Genomic DNA, 19,048 nt, shown 5'->3' on the forward strand with positions numbered 1-19,048 from the left:
AAACAGACTTGGCCGTTGTTTGGTGTTTGAGAGAAATGAAACATTCTTCCGTAGTTGTTTTCTCGAAACCTAAAGGCACAATCTAGATTCGAAACGATGTCAAATAGTTGAACATGTTATTACTCCAACCTCCTAAAGATGACCAACCAATTTTCGTCAAAAACAACTTTATATCGAAGGTGTGCCTTTGATTTGACGGCCAGCACATGCGCAGTTCGGCGCGAGACGACCGTTAGACCCGATGACGTGTTTGTACGCATGAGCCTACTTATCCAACGTCGCCATGACAGCGCCTATAAGTGTGATCGTGGATTTCAGTTTTAGCCTATCTTCATACTGTACTGTCTGTGAATGGTTTGTGAATTTGTCTAGTAAGCTCGATGGATAACACAATGGACGAATGTTACTGTCTTATTCAGTGATTCATCATTTGTTTTCCAACATAGGTTTCCAAAAATTCACATTTATTTAGATTTTTACTTTCCTGGCTCCAATGTGAAGCCTACATCCGTGTTGCTGCCTCTACTGCGCAGACTCGTCACTGCGGTTCACTGCGTTTCCGCGTTAGCTGGGCTGGCTAGCTGATAGTGGCTGTCGTCAGGAGAGCCTACGATCGACTCCGACTGGATATTGTATCGATGGATAAACCAAATATTTTCGACAATGCATTAATGTTCATAAACTGTGTACTTGTGAATGATGCTATTGAAAGTGCGGTGACTACACCGTCCGTAACATGCGATATTATCAAAACAAGATATTAGCCAAGTGTGCGTCTTAAGAGCAGTTTACGTTATCTAGGTAACTGTTACCGCTACATAACATTTATGGTGGCTTCGTTGATCCATTTTTTGTGTTTTGTCCTCGTCTGTATTGGTGGAAAATGAAGAAGTTCAATATCAGAAAAGTGCTGGACGGCTTGACTGCTTCTTCCTCTGGCACTGCATCTCCACAACCAGGAACTAATCAAAACGATGTGATCCAAGAGACGCTACAATCGGAGCATTTCCAGCTCTGCAAGGTGGGCTACGATCAACTAAGCCGGCGACGATTGTTTTGCTGGGAGTCATTGAAGATAACAGCGCGTGATTTCTAAAACGTCGACTAGTCAGTTTTCTGTGTGGCAATAGTAGTTTGTATTTTTGTTATTTGTGTCTATGCTGATATTGCATTGGTGTGGATCTTGTAGCTAGGGGGTAGCCATCTAGTTAGCTACTAGTGTTGCTAGTTGTCAAACCTGCAGAGGAATGTATTGCTAATCAACTGACTGCCTCCCATGGTCCCCGTTTCTGATATTGCCATTTGCCATAGCTTCATCCCACCGCTGCCTAACTTAGTTAGCTAAATGACGCCAGGCCTGTGACTATTAGTGTCCACAACAGCCAGCCATAAATTAAATCTGAATAATCCAGTTTCTCTGGATTATAAATAGATAGCTAGGTCATCCAGACATTGGCTAGCTAGCTAACAAACTACAGCAGCTGTCCAGTGATCTGACAGTGAGAGAACATAGCTTGTTGTCAAGATAGCTACCTTACTAGAAATCTTTGGCTTTTTTGGTTCTGAGAAAAAGCGACACACTCAGCTAGATATTGATTTAAACTGAGCATAAATCGTTGGTATTTAGGTGAAGAGTAATGCCTCTCAATGTTGGACAGTTTCCTGGTTATATAAAACATGAGATGACATAACCGTACTTAACTGTCTGTAAAATAGTGCATCTGGATGTAATCTAGCAGCTAGCTAATGCAGATTGTGTTCTTCTTCTCTCCTCCAGACTGTGCGCCATGGCTTTCCCTACCAGCCCTCCTCCATGGCCTTTGACCCTGTGCAAAAAATTCTGGCCATCGGGACTCAGAGCGGAGCTGTGAGACTGTATCCTTTTTTATTTTAATAGGAAGGAAACTAAACTACCAATATTGACAGTCCCAGTGCAGTGCTCAACAATACAGATTGATTTAGGACCAATTTCCCAGACAATGGTGTAAGTCTTGGTTTAGTCCTTGACTTAAAAGCATGCTCAATGGAGATTCTATGTTGGTAGAGTTGATATGACCTTATATTGGCTTCTATGAAGATCATCATATACAGTTAATGGTGGAAACTGTGATTATAGAGGATCACACACTATTACTATAGTGTCCCAAATGGCACCCTATTCCCTATATAGTGCATTACTTTTGACCAGAGCCATGGTGAAGCAGGTTTATGTTATCAAATACAAATATATATAGCTCAGTTGTATAGCTATATATTAGCAGGTTGTATAGCTCGTTTGGTAGGGCATGGTGCTTACTACACAAGGATTGTGGGTTATTTTCCCGGGGTCATTATACTAAAAATTCAGGCATGACTGTCGCTTTGGATTAAAGCTTCTACGAAATTGCATATTATTCTATTATACAAAACATTAAGACTACCTGCTCTTACCATGACTTAGCTTTCACCTGGATTCACTTGTTTAGTCTATGATCCCTTATTGATGTCACTTGTTAAATCCTCTTCAATCAGTGTAGATGAAGGGGAGGAGACAGGTGAAAGAATGATTATTAAGCCTTGAGACATAGATTGTGCATGTGTGTCATTCAGAGGGTGAAAGGGGCAAGACAAAAGATTAAAGTGCCTTTGAATGGGGTATGGTAGTAGGTGCCAGGCGCACCGGTATGATTGTGTCAAGAACTGCAGCGCTGCTGAGTGTTTCATGCTCAACAGTTTCCGGTGTGTATCAATAATGGTCCACCACCCAAAGGACATCCAGCCAACTTGACACAACTGTGGGAAACATTGGAGTCAACATTGGCCAGGATCCCTGTGGAACACTTTCAACACCTTGTAGAGTCCATGCCTTGACAAATTGAGGCTGTTCTGAGGGCAAAAGGGGGTGCAACTCAACATTTAGGAAGGTTTTCCAAACGTTTTGTACACACAGTGTGTATGTAAGCTACATTTGATTCCTCGTAAGTTGACCAGCGCTGACCTTGTGTTTAGCCAAGCTTTAAGCTGGTAGTTAGCATAGCTTGAGGGCGATAGCTATTTGCAGCTGGTTAGCATAGCTTGGGGGATAGCTGTGCAGCAACTGTCTGTGAATGAGCGCTTGGTTTGTGACTTTGTCTAGTAAGCTTGATGGATAACACAATTGACGAATGTTGAAGGTTACTCTCTTATTCAGTGATTCATAAAATAGCTAGCTGATATTTCTCTGTCAAATCACAGTTATGCCAAGATAGCAAGAACCATTGTCTGGAATGTGTTTAATGAGACACTTCTTTGACAACACCTTCCTACTTGTTTGAGGTATCAAATAATATAGCTTGCTAGCTAGTGTAACCAACTCACCGTCACCAACAGCACCAGGCACAGTCTCACATTTGACAGCTCACAGAATTTGTAGGTAGTGTTGGATGTAATCAATATCCTGGCCATCTGATTGTTGAACAACTTTACGGACGGCCATTTTCACGAGAGGAGCTATTTAAGTTCCCGAGCCATTTGAGCATTGCACATCAAGCTACTGCCAAAGACACCGTGTTGTCTGGGGATCGTTTTGCATTGCATAGTGCGCCGGGTGGACTGGGTTTGCACATTTTTGACCGTTCCATTGGTCCTCCCTCTACCTGGGGTACCGGGACATGCAAAGCGAACTCGCCCAGTCTTTTCCCAGAAAACACAGCGCCACCACGTGTTGATAGGCAAAAGGGGGCATGAATTGTTGAGGTAATTGTAATCCAGCCCTAAGGGGCAGTTGACCTTAACTCGGCTTGGGTAAACTTATGACTTTGAAGCTCATGCAAACGCATGGCACCAGTTTATATCGTTCCCAGAACAGAGTATTGTTTTTGCATCATGTCGTTCTCTGTAATTTAGGTGTTTTTCATTGTTCCTTCTTGGTCTGGTGATAATTGGAGACATATTTTACAATAAACTTACCTACTTAAATAATATGGTAATAATAATATCAGTGCTCTTTAGGGATGGGTGATCTACCAAATAGCAGTGATCTATAGGGATGGGTGATCTACCATATAGCAGTGATCTATAGGGATGGGTGATCTACCATATAGCAGTGATCTACCATATAGCAGTGATCTATAGGCATGGGTGATCTACCATATAGCAGTGATCTATAGGCATGGGTGATCTACCATATAGCAGTGATCTATAGGCATGGGTGATCTACCATATAGCAGTGATCTATAGGCATGGGTGATCTACCATATAGCAGTGATCTATAGGCATGGGTGATCTACCATATAGCAGTGATCTATAGGCATGGGTGATCTACCATATAGCAGTGATCTATAGGCATGGGTGATCTACCATATAGCAGTGATCTATAGGCATGGGTGATCTACCATATAGCAGTGATCTATAGGCATGGGTGATCTACCATATAGCAGTGATCTATAGGCATGGGTGATCTACCATATAGCAGTGATCTATAGGCATGGGTGATCTACAGTGTATTCAGACCCCTTAACTTTTTCAACATTGTTACGTTACAGCCTTATTCTAAAATTGATTAAATTGTTTTTTCCCCCATCAATCTAAACACAAACCCCATAATGACAAAGCAAAAACAAGTTTTTAGAAATGCTTGCAAATGTATTGCAAAAAAACCCTGATATCACATTTACATAAATATTCAGACCCTTTACTCAGTACTTTGTTGAAGCACCTTTGGCAGCGATTACAGCCTTGTCTTCTTGGGTATGACAGTCCAAGCTTGGCACACCTGTATTTGGGGAGTTTCTCCCATTCTTCTCTGCAGATCATCTCAAGCTCTGTCAGGTTGAATGGAGAGTTGCTGCACAGCTATTTTCAGGTCTCTCCAGAGATGTTCGGTCGGGTTCAAGTCTGGGCTCTGGCTGGGCCACTCAGGGACATTCAGAGACTTGTTCCGAAGCCACTCCTGCGTGGTCTTTGCTGTGTGCATAGGGTTGTTGTCCTGTTGGAAGCTGAAACTTCGCCCCAGTCTGAGGTCCGGAGTGCTCTGGAGCAGGTTTTCATCAAGGATCTCTCTCTACTTTGCTCCTTTCATCTTTCCCTTGATTCTGACTAGTCTCCCAGTCCCTGCCGCTGAAAAACATCTCCACAGCATGATGCTGCCACCACCATGCTTCACTGTAGGGATGGTGCCAGGTTTCCAATAGACGTGACACTTGGCATTCAGTCCAAAGAGTTCAATCTTGGTTTCATCAGACCAGAGAACTCCAAGCTGGCTTTCATGTGCCTTTTACTGAGGAGTGGCATCCGTCTGGCCACTCTACTATAGAGGCCTGATTGGTGGAGTGCTACAAGGATGGTTGTCCTGAAAGTTTCTCCCTTCGCCACAGAGGAACTCTGGAGCTTTGTCAGTGACCATTGGGTTCTTGGTCACCTCCCTGACCAAGGCCCTTCTCCCCTGATTGCTCAGTGTGTCCAGGGGGCTAGCTTTAGGAAGAGTCTTGGTGGTTCCAAACTACTTCCATTTAAGAATGATTGAGGCCACTGTGTTCTTGGGGACTTTCAATGCTGCAGAAATGTTTTGGTAATCTTCCCCAGATCTGATCCCCACATCTCAAGGTTGATCAATGGAAACAGGATGCACCTGACCTCAATTTAAATTCTCACATCAAAAGGGTCTGCATACTTATGTCAATAAGGTATTGCTGTTTTTTGTGTGTTTAAAAAAAACAATTTGCACAAAAAAACATGGTTTTGCTCTGTTATTATGGGTTAATGTGTGTAGATACAGTGCATTCAGAAAGCATTTTTCAATCTATACTTATGGATTCTGTGTTCTGATTCCTAAACTTGGAATAGTGTTAATTATCAGGTATCCTATTGAAATATTGAGTGCTATAGTCTTAAGGTCTACACCAGAAGTTAATGGTTATCTGTAGGAGGAATGTATATGGTGGAGGTAATTAAGCTTGGAATGTACTGAGTGAAGGAAAGATGATCACATGTTGGCAGGCACTGATAAGGGTGGAGAGATGTGGTTTAGTGAGGGAGCTGTATGACCCAATGGGTGAATAAACTTGGTTTAAGCTTTACTAATCATATCCTAGTCCTTTAAGGACGTTATTGTTTGGTTATAAGCCAACTCCTAAAGAAGTTGACCTGCCGAAGATCCTTGCAGGATATAAACACTGTTTGTTTATTAATAAAGGTACATGGTGGAGCTTATGAGTGTGTGGGCTCTATTTCTTTTATACTTCCTAAAGAACACCCACACAGACACTAATAATGGGGCGGCAGGTAGCCTAGTGGTTAGAGCTTTGGGCCAGTAAACAAAAGGTTGCTGGATCGAATCCCCAAGCTGACAAGGTAAAAATATGTTGTTCAAGGCACTATTCCCCGGTAGGCTGTCATTGTAAATAAGAATTTGTTCTTAACTGACTTGCCTCGTTAAATAAAATAATAATGTGCGGGTCAGCTGTTTTTTTTCGCCTGCCCGCAACTGCCTGACTATATGTGACAAAGTAAAAATCTAAGGCCTGCACCTGCAAATTAAGAAAATGTGCTTCACAAGTGGCAGAACGACACCCTGTTTTTTCCCCCCAATTTCGTGGTATCCGATTGGTAGTTAGTTTTATCGCTGCAACTCCCATATGGACTCGAGAGAGTCGAAGGTTGAGTGCCACACGTCCACTGAAACACAACCCTAAGCCACACTGCTTCTTGACACAATTCCCACTTAACCCGGAAGCCAGCTTCACCAATGTGTCGGAGTAAACACCGTACACCTGGCAACAGTGTCAGCATGCACTGCACCCAGCCAGCCACAGGAGTCGCTAGTGCGCAATGCAACAAGGCCAGCCAAACTCTCCCCTATTGTGCGCCGTCCCATGGGTCTCCCGGTCGCGGCCGGCTGCGACAGAGCCTTGGCTCAAACCCAGAATCTCTAGTGGCACAGCTAACACTGCAATGCAGTGCCTTAGACCACTGCGCCACTCAGCAGGCCCAGCTAGCTTATGATTCTTCTAGAATTTCAGACATTTTGGTCGGCTGTTTGTAGTCAACTGGTCTATAATTAGAAACTTGTTGTCATTACTTGTTGCCCTAGAAGACTAAATAAATCCTAGCACACCAGAATGTCATATATCAATAGAATGAATGCTTCAATCTAGTTGACATTGGTAAAAAAAAAAAAAAAAAAAAGGGGGAATGATTTTCTGTGCAAAATTTCCAGATTACATCAGTTTGACTGGTTTTAAGGACATTTTAAAGCTGTTAAAACGACCCATGTTTCTGATAAGATTTTTGTTCGGCTTGGATGCATATTTTCTGTGGTTGAGATACTCTCAGCTTTTAATTAAGCTGATAAAGATGGCACCTTTTCAGACAGTCCCTACCCACGCATTCATTCTCTCAAGATGCTGAAATAAATACATCAGATTTCTCCACTCCTGTTCCCAAGTCAAAACGTACATTTGGTGTATTATTTTACGGCAAGAACTGCTTAATTATTATTAAATTATGTGAGCGGTTATAAACCTACAGTCAGTTTCCAGATTTCAGTTCGGCTACTATTCCATTTAACCCATCAGTAGGCCTAGCCTATAGTTCCTTTGACGTGCCATGTTGAATTCCCCGTCTTGTGACTGTGGAATTTGTATAGCACCCCACAATCATCACAGATAATATAGACCGCACTGCTGCCATCCTCTTTTACCACTTCACCAAATCTTTCCTAAACTTTAGTCTACTGTTCTGGCCCTCCCTTCTGTTTATTTTCAACTCACAACTTTCTCTTATTGAATTCAACTCTGACATTGTCCTTTTTGTCTCAGTGGATTGACTTGAACTTTTTCTGCCCAAGTTCACAAAAGCATTCGGCAATTGGCGAATAATTGGCGAGCATACAGTTAGGCCCTAAAGCTTAGGCTTATGCTACGCACTAATGACATATGGATTGTGTATGTGTGCCACTCAGAGGGTGAATAGGCAAGACAAAAGATGTAAGTGCCTGTGAACGTGGTATAGTAGTAGGTGTCAGGCTGCTGGCGCACGCTTTGTGTCGAGAACGGCAACGTTGTTGGGTTTTTCCACACTCAAGTTACTCGTGTGTATCAGGAATGGTCCACCACCCAAATGACATCCAGCCAACTTGACACAACTGAGGGAAGCATTGGAGTGAACATGGGCCAGCATCTCTGTGGAACACTTTAGACTCCTTGTAGAGTCCATGCCCTGAAAATTTGAGGCTGTTCCGAGAGCAAAAGAGGGGGTGCATCTCATTATTAGGAAGGCGTTCCTAATGTTTGGTATACTCTGTGTATATGAATTGCACAAAAATAATGTATTGTTTTTTTTCTTTATTTCATGACTCAACCCTTGGCCATGCGGGTTATGAGTCAACCCGTGCATCACTAACACACACACACCTCCATGTCCTAATAGTGGCTGACCTAATGGGGATACTGCCATTGAAGGCAATTGGTCCGTTTTTCATGAGAGCGGCAGTATCGATCCCCCTCATTGGCCCCAGAGTTGTGAAATGCAGCCCCAGCTCACCAGATGTAAACTTGTCTACAAACTATAAATGTCTACTTTTACAAGATCTGTCTCTACTACTACAGTGTTTTTTATCTCTATTTCATGGATTTTTCCACTAATCTAATCCATGTATTCCTATGGCTCTTGGCCATTATAGGAAAACTTTAGTAGTGGTTGACTAATACAGTCGTTTGGAGGAAGCTCATTTAACCTATTGTTTAACAAAATCTATATTTTTGTAGTACATTCTTTAAAAATCAGTCCAATCACTGGTTTCTCTCTGTTAATTGCTGTTTCTTATTTTTAAATCCCTGATCCTCTAAAGTACTCAATGCTAATAAGTACTTGGTGTTCAGGCCTATAACTGAGGTGATGGATTGAGTGAATATTCATTAGATATTCTTACACAAATATCAAAAGGCAGAAGAGCGAGTTCTCTCTTGTGTTTATATTGTAAGCGGTCTGTTTTTATATTGAAGCACATTATTGTTTGTCAACAGAACACATATTTGAGACATGTTCATATGATTGGGACAGAGGGTTTTAGTTAATGGGAGCCTCTCAAATGCAAATTCAGTTGAGTGTGGTGTACCGCAGGGTAGCCGGGTAGGGCCATTGTTTCTGTTTTTACAAATGACCTTATACAGGCTTTATTCACTGCAGTCAGTTTTAGAATGGGTAACTAGCAATAGGCTGGTGCTAAATATCTCTAAAAACTAAAAGCTTTATTTTTGGGACTAATCACTCGCTCAACACTATACCTTGTTTAGATTTATTATTGAATAATGTGGTTATTGAGCAAGTTGAGGAGACTGAATTGCTGGGTGTAACTCTAGATAGCAAGCTTTCATGGTTAGAGCATATAGACTCAATGGTTGCTAAAATGGGAAGAGGTCTGGCCACGATAGGGCGTTGTTATGCCTTCTTGACATATGTCGAGCAGACAGACCTACAGGCCTACCAAACTGTCCAAGCAGTTGGCACACAGCTCGGACACTTATGGTGCAACCAGAGGTCTCTTCACAGTCCGCAGAACAGAGGCTGGGAACTGCACACTATTAAATATCGCCATGACTACATGGAACTCTCTGCCACCCCGGGTAACTCAAGCTAGCAATAAAACCAGTTTAAAAAAAAACAGATAAAAGGACACCTTACTGACAAAAGGGACTGTGAAGAGACACAGACATATGTGTATTGTCATTTGCACTGCGTCTGTATTAGACCTAGATATTGTAGGCTACGTGTGATGTTTTACATGTAAGTATTTCAGTCCTTGACTAGTAATGTTTTGTAGTATGCAGTGTGTCATGTTTCATGTGGACCCCAAGAAGTGTAGCTGATGCTTTTGCAGCTTCTAATGGGGATCCTAATAAATACCAAATTATGACTGTCATCTGATATGAACCCTCTTGCTGTTATGAAATGTTGCAAGGCCAACTGCTGTGGTTTACCGATGAGGAAGTGTCAGTCAGCATCCTTCTCTCTCTCTGTAGTGCTGTTTCACTGAGCAGACCTGGGTTCAAATACTGGTTGAAATCTTTCAAAAACTTTTAGTGTTTGCTCTAGCCTGCCTGGAGTGCCAGATATTTGGGGTTTACAGTTTTGGGACTATTCTATTCGTCCAATTAAGCCAGGCAAACTCAATCATTGCAGATTTGAAATTTTATCAAATGGTATTTGAACCCAGGTCTGTCTACTAAGAATAGTTAAGTGCCGCTGATGCTATCATGGGGACCAGGGTGCTACGTGTGACTCAGCATCCTGTGCCATGTCATGCTACAAGAATGTGTTTTGGGTTTCATGAGAAGTGGAGCACATGAACTAATTGGATAAGTTGATTGCGTGGTGATGGATAGTACATATTCTTGTCAGCAGCACAAGCAGCAGCTATGTTAGCTGGAGTCTTCATAAACAGGGTGTACACTACATGATTTGGGCTACAATTTAGCAGTCCCAGACAAGTTTTTGATATCGGAGACACAATTCCCACGTCGTTGACTACTCGGGGCGCCTTGGCCGTCACCGACGCTCGTTTAATGTGAGCGGGTCAAAGACAGAATCTGAGGGTTACCGATCTCGTCTTTGAGCAGGCCCAATCGTCCCGAAATCCGGCACTCAATCTGCAATGCTCTTGTAGTGTGAAACGCACAACGACAAGTTTTGAGAAGGGTGATCAGCAATAGCCAATTAGAGCTTTTTTTTATTTTAGCCAGAATCACCCAGAATGTGTTGACTCGATGAAATACTAGTATGCGTTTGTACTTGCCTTTAACCGAGGGCAACATGTCATCGTTACAGCTATCTAGTTCACAAGCAATATTATTGTAGTATGTTGGCTAGGTATTTCAACTCTGTATGGCAATCGTGAATGTCTAACTGAACCTTTTATGAGGCTGCTTTGAGCCACAGCTCGTAACAATCTAATCACATCATGGGTTTCGCAAGACAGAATGGCAATGAGGATCCTCACGACCAGGTGAAGAATCTTGTAGTGTGTGTGACCACATTCTGTGCCACATCGTTTAGTGTGCGCACCACTACGTTGGCAACGCACACACAAAAACATGTCAGGAAAGATGGTTGTTCAAATGTGAGGGGCTCAATGACGTTAGGATTTTGAAAGTTGTGTAGTGTCCATCCAGCTTTAGTGTTTAGCCTACGAGGGCCTAGATAATCAACATGAAGTGCTTTTGGACTTGGAAGAATTAACACCACTCACTTGATGACAAGTATTGTGTTTAGAGAATAGAGATGACATCCCTTTATAAAGGTGCATAAAATAGCAATGAGGAATTTCCACAGTTTTGTTAGTGCTGGTGTAAAGGACTTAAGTAAAAATGCGTTAAAGTACTACTTAAGTAGTTTGTTTAGGTATCTGTACTTTACTATTCCTATTTTTTTATTACTTTTACTTCACTACATTCCTAAATAAAATTATGTACTTTTACTCCATGCATTGTCCCTGACACCCGAAAGTAAGTTTCAATGCTTAGCAGCAAGGAATGTGGTCCAATTCACTCACTTGTCAAGAAAACATCCCTGGTCATCTCTGCTGCCTCTGATATGGACTACTCATTAAACAAATGCTTTGTTTGTAAATCATGTCTGCGTGTGGTAGTGTGTCCCTGACTATCCATAAATAAATAAAACAATTGAAGAAAATTGTGTCGTCTGATCTTCTTATTATAAGCAATTTGAAATTATTTATACTTTTTTATACTTTTATTTTGATCCGTTTTCTCCCCAATTTTCGTGGTACCCAATTGGTAGTTAGTCTTGTCTCATCGTTGCAACTTCCGTACGGACTCAGGAGAGGCGAAGTTCGAGAGCCGTGGATCCTCCAAGACACAACCCAACCAAGCTGCACTGCTTCTTGACACAATGCCCACTTAACCCAGAAGCCAGCCACACCAATGTGTTGGAGTCAGCACCGTACACCTGGCTACCGTGGCAGCGTGCACTGTGCCCGGCCCGCCACAGGAGTCACAAGTGCGCGATGGGACAAGGACATCCCTGCCGGCCAAACCCTCCCCTAACGCGGAAGATGCTGGACCTATTGTGCGCCGTCCCATGAGTCTTCCGGTCGCGGCCGGCTGCGATACCTTTCTATGAAGGTATCTTTTTACATTTTTACTCAAGTATGACAATTGGGTACTTTCTCCATCACTGGCCATCAGGGCGGCAGATAGCTTACTGGTTAGAGCTCTAATCCTGAGCCGATTTAGGTGAAATCTGACAATCTTCTCTTGAGCAAGGCACTTAACCTTAATAGACCCCACTCTCCGAGGTTGTCTCAGGGGGAGTGGGATATGCAAAAAAAACAACACATTTCAATTTCACACCACACACTTGAACAGGGACTTGTGTGAAACAGGACAAATATAAGCACGGCCAATTTGACGAAGTGACGTTATGGCCCTCTGATTAAACGATATTGTGATGCCCACACACAGTTGAGCCAGGTTAATGGAAGTGTTGGGCTGTAATGTAACCCCACCCTAGTTTGTTCAAGGCATTCAGAGGTTGTTTGATAACAGCTTTGTTAATCCTGTTCAGACATACAGATCTTATTTCGGTGTGCCTGTCAGATCCAAGCTAACTGGATACTGTAGCACTAACATGCATAGAAGGCCTCATCTCTGAGCGTGTCTGCCATCTGCTGCTTTCCATTTGCTTATCATATTCACTGCCAGGTACAGTAAGGCGGAGGCTGGCAGTCAGGGTGCTTTTGTGTTCCTACTGGTCTGCCTGTTGGGCCAGCTGTCATCTTTTTGACTGGCTCTCTGTCTATGATTTTAATGTCTCTTTTTAGGTTGCCTTACTCTTTGTCCAACATCTCTTTGGGTGCAATGAAACTAGAGGTTGAGTTGTATACATATTCAGAATGGACTAATTCGGACTATAAAATAATTTTGCTCATTAGCTTTGATAAGTTAACAATCTTATAGACTAATACAGGATCAAAAAATAGTTGACGGAAGAGTAGTCAAGGTGTTGTCCCGGGTCTTGTTCTTCTGTGTTCGTTGTATAGACAGACATGTTCTCCTCTGGTGACTCCAGAGTATGTAGGTTTACTTCCTGAAACAACTGTGTACCCATGTAATGTTACTTCCACTCGTTTCCTCATTCCGCTGTCCACTTCACACCTGTCACACGGCACCTGCTCCTCCTTTCATTGGACCGGTATCATTATTCTGTTCTGTGAAATCAGCTTTCTATCCATCTTTCTTTCTAGTGAAAAGGGGGCCATTTTGGATTCAGCCAGAGAAAGAGCGTTGACTCCACAGTAGCTCTCTGCTGCCTGCCTGCAAAAAGAGACATTGGTAGAGCAGCACTCACCACCTTATTAAATGATCCCATCTACAGAATGTCAAGAGGACGGAGGCATTCATGGCTTCCTGCCTGCCTGGCTTCCTGCCTGGCTTCCTGCCTGCCTGGCTTCCATGCTGACTGGTGCATGGTTATGAATAAACAACAGTCATTGTCCACTGGTTTTTATTTATAACTCCCCAACTCAAACGTTGTGCCAACTGTGGTGAAGGCCGTCTGGACCGTAACTGGTTAAAGCTGACTGGACCGTAACTGGTTAAAGCTGACTGGACCGTAACTGGTTAAAGCTGACTGGACCGTAACTGGTTAAAGCCGACTGGACCGTAACTGTGGTGAAGGCCAACTGGACCGCAACTGGTTAAAGCTGACTGGACCGTAACTGGTTAAAGCTGACTGGACCGTAACTGGTTAAAGCTGACTGGACCGTAACTGGTTAAAGCTGACTGGACCGTAACTGGTTAAAGCTGACTGGACCGTAACTGGTTAAAGCTGACTGGACCGTAACTGGTTAAAGCTGACTGGACCGTAACTGGTTAAAGCTGACTGGACCGTAACTGGTTAAAGCTGACTGGACCGTAACTGGTTAAAGCTGACTGGACCGTAACTGGTTAAAGCTGACTGGACCGTAACTGGTTAAAGCTGACTGGACCGTAACTGGTTAAAGCTGACTGGACCGTAACTGGTTAAAGCTGACTGGACCGCAACTGTGGTGAAGGCCGACTGGACCGCAACTGTGGTGAAGGCTGACTGGACCGTATGAATAGATTTAGTTGTGTGGAGCAGAGTCGGTCAGTGTTTTGAAATCTGAGGGCGGGAGACAAGTGAATGCCTTGTTTTGAATGCCTTTCGAAGTTCTGTAGACGGGATCATTTGATAAGGTGGTGGGTGCGGCTCTACCAATGTCTCTCTTAAAGCTCTTTACTCTTGGGCTCAGGGAAAAGAGATCATACAGACTCATTGCTGAAGTTGAATGCAACATGGACATAGGAATGCATAGGAGGATCCCTGCCCCATGTGCCAAGTCAGATACAGTCCTACCATGCCTCACGTCAATCACTGTATATCTGTAATGATCTCATGGTTTACTTAAGCCTCTGCCAGAAAGGATTGTATATTTTGAATATTTACATTATTGCTGGCCTGGTGCAATGCTGTATCTGTCTTGCTGGTGACAAATCCAATGTGCCCTTGTGTGATTGATACAGTTTAGCCTATTCAAATCAAAGTCTGCTGATGATAAATGTACATACTGTCCATCTCTGTAGCATGGTCTCTTCCTTGACTGAACTGTTTAGTTTTGGCCGTGCGGGTGTGGAGTGTTACTGTCAGCATGACAGTGGTGCAGCTGTAATCCAGCTTCAGTTTCTGGTCAACGAGGTGAGTCCCACTGGTAAAGTTTATAGAGGGCACATTTTTGCATTTTTGTTCACCCTATATCCAACTCTATGGTCCCCCTCCCCAGTACCCCTCCCCAGTGTCTCAACGGTCTTTACTTGATTCCTTGAGTCCTCTCTTTGTTCTCGCCTCCTTCTCAAAACGCATTCAAGAAGAAGGTCAGAGGGGAGGATTCTTCTGCGTTTTGAGAAGTAATCGAGGAGAAAGCCAGACATTATGGCGTCGAGGAAATACTATTGAGAAAGTCCTGGATTGTATCATTGCCTTGTCGCTTCAACCTTAGTTGTCCATCCCTCAGCCAGGTTCCTCTCCGTATAGGTCTGTCTTATCATCTCACTAGCATGCACTACAGTCAGACATTATGTTAACCATCTGTTTGAAATGTGCTTTTAGTGAACACATTGATTAAACACTAATGTAGGCTTTGTGGAAGCAAGACTCTCTGTATGTGGTTCTTTATTTTATGGACCTGATTATCTCTTAATCCACCCCACCTCTGACCTGTCCTGTTACCATGTTTACTGCTGTTTCTTATAGTATTACATGTGTCGAGGTCTTATAACCCTATTATAACCCCCGTCAACAGGGGGCGCTGGTGAGTGCCTTAGCTGATGACAGCGTTCACCTGTGGAACCTGAGGCAGAAGCAGCCAGCTATCCTGCACACTCTCAAATTCAATCGGGAGAGGTATGTAGGGATAATGTAAACAGTTGTGTTGAGGTTCATTGTGGTGTTGAGATTGTGTTTCGTGCTTATTTTTATTCTTGTTTTATTTGTAATGTGAATGTTTTTTCCTTTTTGTGAGAAAATGGTTGAACTCCGGTCACCGTTGGGGAATGAGTCCCTGTCTCAATAAGGCTATTTGAGAGAAAAAAAAGTGAATAAAATAAATAAATAACCATCATATCTGCATCCAAAATGGTACCCTATTCCCAATGTAGTGCACCACTTTTGACTAGAGCCTTATGGTCCCTGGTCAAAAGTAATGCACTATATACACAATAGGGTGTCATTTGAGATACACCTCTTGATTGATTCATCTCCCTTTTTGCCCCTACAGGATCACGTTTTGTCACCTGCCCTTCCAGAGTAAATGGCTGTACATCGGCACAGAGAAAGGAAACATCCACATCGTCAACGTTGAGTCCTTCACACTGTCAGGCTACGTCATTATGTGGAACAAAGCCATCGAACTGTGAGTCTGCCTGTCTGCCTTATATCTGCTTGGGTTTCTACAGTATGTGTACATCCCAAATAATACCCCATTACTGTTCCTACTGTAAGTCTCTGACTCACTACTGTAAGTCTCTGACTCACTACTGTAAGTGTCTCTGGATTAGAGCGCCTGCTAAATGACTCACTACTGTAAGTCTCTGACTCACTACTGTAAGTGTCTGGATTAGAGCGTCTGCTAAATGACTCACTACTGTAAGTCTCTGACTCACTGCTGTAAGTGACTGGATTAGAGCGTCTGCTAAATGACTCACTACTGTAAGTCTCTGACTCACTGCTGTAAGTCTCTCGATAAGAGCGTCTGCTAAATGACTAAAATGTACAATGTCTTAGTTAGAAGTCTGTCAAAGATGGTGTTTATTATTCTGCTGTGCTATGCCCTTGTGCTATGCCCTTGTGCTATGCCCTGGTGCTATGCCCTGGTGCTATGCCCTGGTGCTATGCCCTGGTGCTATGCCCTGGTGCTATGCCCTTGGGAAGTTGGTATAGAAATCAGGAAGAAGAAGTGAAGGACATAAGAATATTGCATTGTTTGATTCACACAGACGGTAGAAGCTAAGAATGTTAAGAGTGAGGCAGTTTCCTCCATCTCCCCATTCCCCCTCAGGTCCTCCAAGTCACACCCTGGTCCTGTGGTCCACATCAGTGATAACCCCATGGATGAGGGAAAGGTAGGAACTTTCCAAAGAGCCATCAATCAATCAATTATTCATTCATTCCAGAGCTTCAGAGCATTGCGATTATTTACAACCTGCTTCTAAAAATCCAATTCTCAAAAAGGAAAATAATCATGTTGCTTGTTATTGTGGCAGATTTTGATTGGATTTGAATGTGGGACCGTGGTGTTGTGGGATCTGAAATGCAAAAAAGCTGACTACCGCTACAATCATGATGAGGTAAGGCATCTTTCAGTGGCTGCTAGTTCCTGTGGGGACTGACTGGGGAGAGGGGGACTTGCATTTAGAAATGAAATACACGGTGAACTATTATGTTCATGATTTGACATACGACTCTATCAATCTTCACTGCAAAACATTGCAATTCAGCATATACATTGGAAATGTATCGATGCATTTGTAAGCAATGGGTATTATTGTGGATTCAGACTGATTTATGTGTTAAGAGATCTCCTTGTCTGAAAGTCTTCAGATCCACATCACACCTTGCTGTTCTGAGTTTCCTGATCCACTATGAAGCAGCCACTCAGTACACACTGTGTTTCTTCTTCTCTCTGTGCATCTTTATCCTCCAGGCTATCCACTCAGTACACACTGTGTTTCTTCTTCTCTCTGTGCATCTTTATCCTCCAGGCTATCCACTCAGTACACACTGTGTTTCTTCTTCTCTCTGCTCTGTGTATCTTTATCCTCCAGGCTATCCACTCAGTACACACTGTGTTTCTTCTTCTCTCTGCTCTGTGTATCTTTATCCTCCAGGCTATCCACTCAGTACACACTGTGTTTCTTCTTCTCTCTGCTCTGTGTATCTTTATCCTCCAGGCTATCCACTCAGTACACACTGTTTCTTCTTCTCTCTGTGTATCTTTACCCTCCAAGCTATCCACTCAGTACACACTGTGTTTCTTCTTCTCTCTGCTCTGTGTATCTTTATCCTCCAGGCTATCCACTCAGTACACACTGTTTCTTCTTCTCTCTGTGTATATTTATCCTCCAGGCTATCCACTCAGTACACACTGTGTTTCTTCTTCTCTCTGTGCATCTTTATCCTCCAGGCTATCCACTCAGTACACACTGTTTCTTCTTCTCTCTGTGCATCTTTATCCTCCAGGCTATCCACTCAGTACACACTGTTTCTTCTTCTTTCTGTGCATCTTTATCCTCCAGGCTATCCACTCAGTACACACTGTGTTTCTTCTTCTCTCTGCTCTGTGTATCTTTATCCTCCAGGCTATCCACTCAGTACACACTGTGTTTCTTCTTCTCTCTGTGCATCTTTATCCTCCAGGCTATCCACTCAGTACACACTGTTTCTTCTTCTCTCTGTGCATCTTTATCCTCCAGGCTATCCACTCAGTACACACTGTGTTTCTTCTTCTCTCTGTGCATCTTTATCCTCCAGGCTATCCACTCAGTACACACTGTGTTTCTTCTTCTCTCTGCTCTGTGTATCTTTATCCTCCAGGCTATCCACTCAGTACACACTGTGTTTCTTCTTCTCTCTGTGCATCTTTATCCTCCAAGCTATCCACTCAGTACACACTGTGTTTCTTCTTCTCTCTGCTCTGTGTATCTTTACCCTCCAGGCTATCCACTCAGTACACACTGTGTTTCTTCTTCTCTCTGCTCTGTGTATCTTTACCCTCCAGGCTATCCACTCAGTACACACTGTGTTTCTTCTTCTCTCTGCTCTGTGTATCTTTATCCTCCAGGCTATCCACTCAGTACACACTGTGTTTCTTCTTCTCTCTGTGTATCTTTACCCTCCAGGCTATCCACTCAGTACACACTGTGTTTCTTCTTCTCTCTGCTCTGTGTATCTTTACCCTCCAGGCTATCCACTCAGTACACACTGTGTTTCTTCTTCTCTCTGCTCTGTGTATCTTTACCCTCCAGGCTATCCACTCAGTACACACTGTTTTTTCTTCTCTCTGTGTATCCGCTAAAGGACTACAGGTTGACACGGGAATGAAAATTCACATCGGTCTTGTCCTGTCAGCATTTTTCCCGTACTGTCCTGATCCCGCAACAGTTCTATAACCCCGGAACTTTCCTGTCCTGTCCCGATAAAAATCACTCCCCTCCTGTGCTGATTTTTACGTGCAGAAATAACTTCTTCCGCTAGCTGCTCGTCTGTCTGTCCCCGCTCTGCATGTGAGTAACCATAGCAACTGCTCTGTTTGGCTGCTGCTCACTAATCACCAGACAGTAGCCTGCCCCGAACACACAGCTGATAACAACAACATTACCAGATTTTGGCAATGAAGGCAGGCCTCTTCTACTTACTCAGAGGCAGATGAACTCATGATATGGACATGTGTACAGTACCAGTCAAATGTTTGGACACACCTACTCATTCAAGGGTTTTTCTTTATTTTTTACTATTTTCTAGATTTCTAGAATAATAGAAGACAAAACTATGAAATAAC

The 19,048-nt window shown here is 43.1% G+C and overlaps 1 protein-coding gene across 2 annotated transcripts in view; it reads left to right on the top strand.

The window, feature by feature from the left end:
• Positions 1-285: 285 nt before the first annotated feature.
• The window catches only part of LOC135525568 (syntaxin-binding protein 5-like), a 51,173-nt gene continuing 32,410 nt past the window's right edge, over positions 286-19,048 (top strand). For both annotated transcript variants that reach the window (XM_064953258.1, XM_064953259.1), the window contains exons 1-7: positions 286-1,021; positions 1,778-1,875; positions 14,610-14,691; positions 15,296-15,396; positions 15,770-15,904; positions 16,550-16,613; positions 16,755-16,838. In XM_064953258.1, the coding sequence (XP_064809330.1) occupies positions 884-1,021; positions 1,778-1,875; positions 14,610-14,691; positions 15,296-15,396; positions 15,770-15,904; positions 16,550-16,613; positions 16,755-16,838 (702 nt within the window). In that variant the 5' untranslated portion in view covers positions 286-883. The remainder of the gene's footprint in view (positions 1,022-1,777; positions 1,876-14,609; positions 14,692-15,295; positions 15,397-15,769; positions 15,905-16,549; positions 16,614-16,754; positions 16,839-19,048) is intronic.

The sequence above is a fragment of the Oncorhynchus masou genome, chromosome 32 (assembly GCF_036934945.1).
Source record: "Oncorhynchus masou masou isolate Uvic2021 chromosome 32, UVic_Omas_1.1, whole genome shotgun sequence".
NCBI lineage: Eukaryota > Metazoa > Chordata > Actinopteri > Salmoniformes > Salmonidae > Oncorhynchus > Oncorhynchus masou.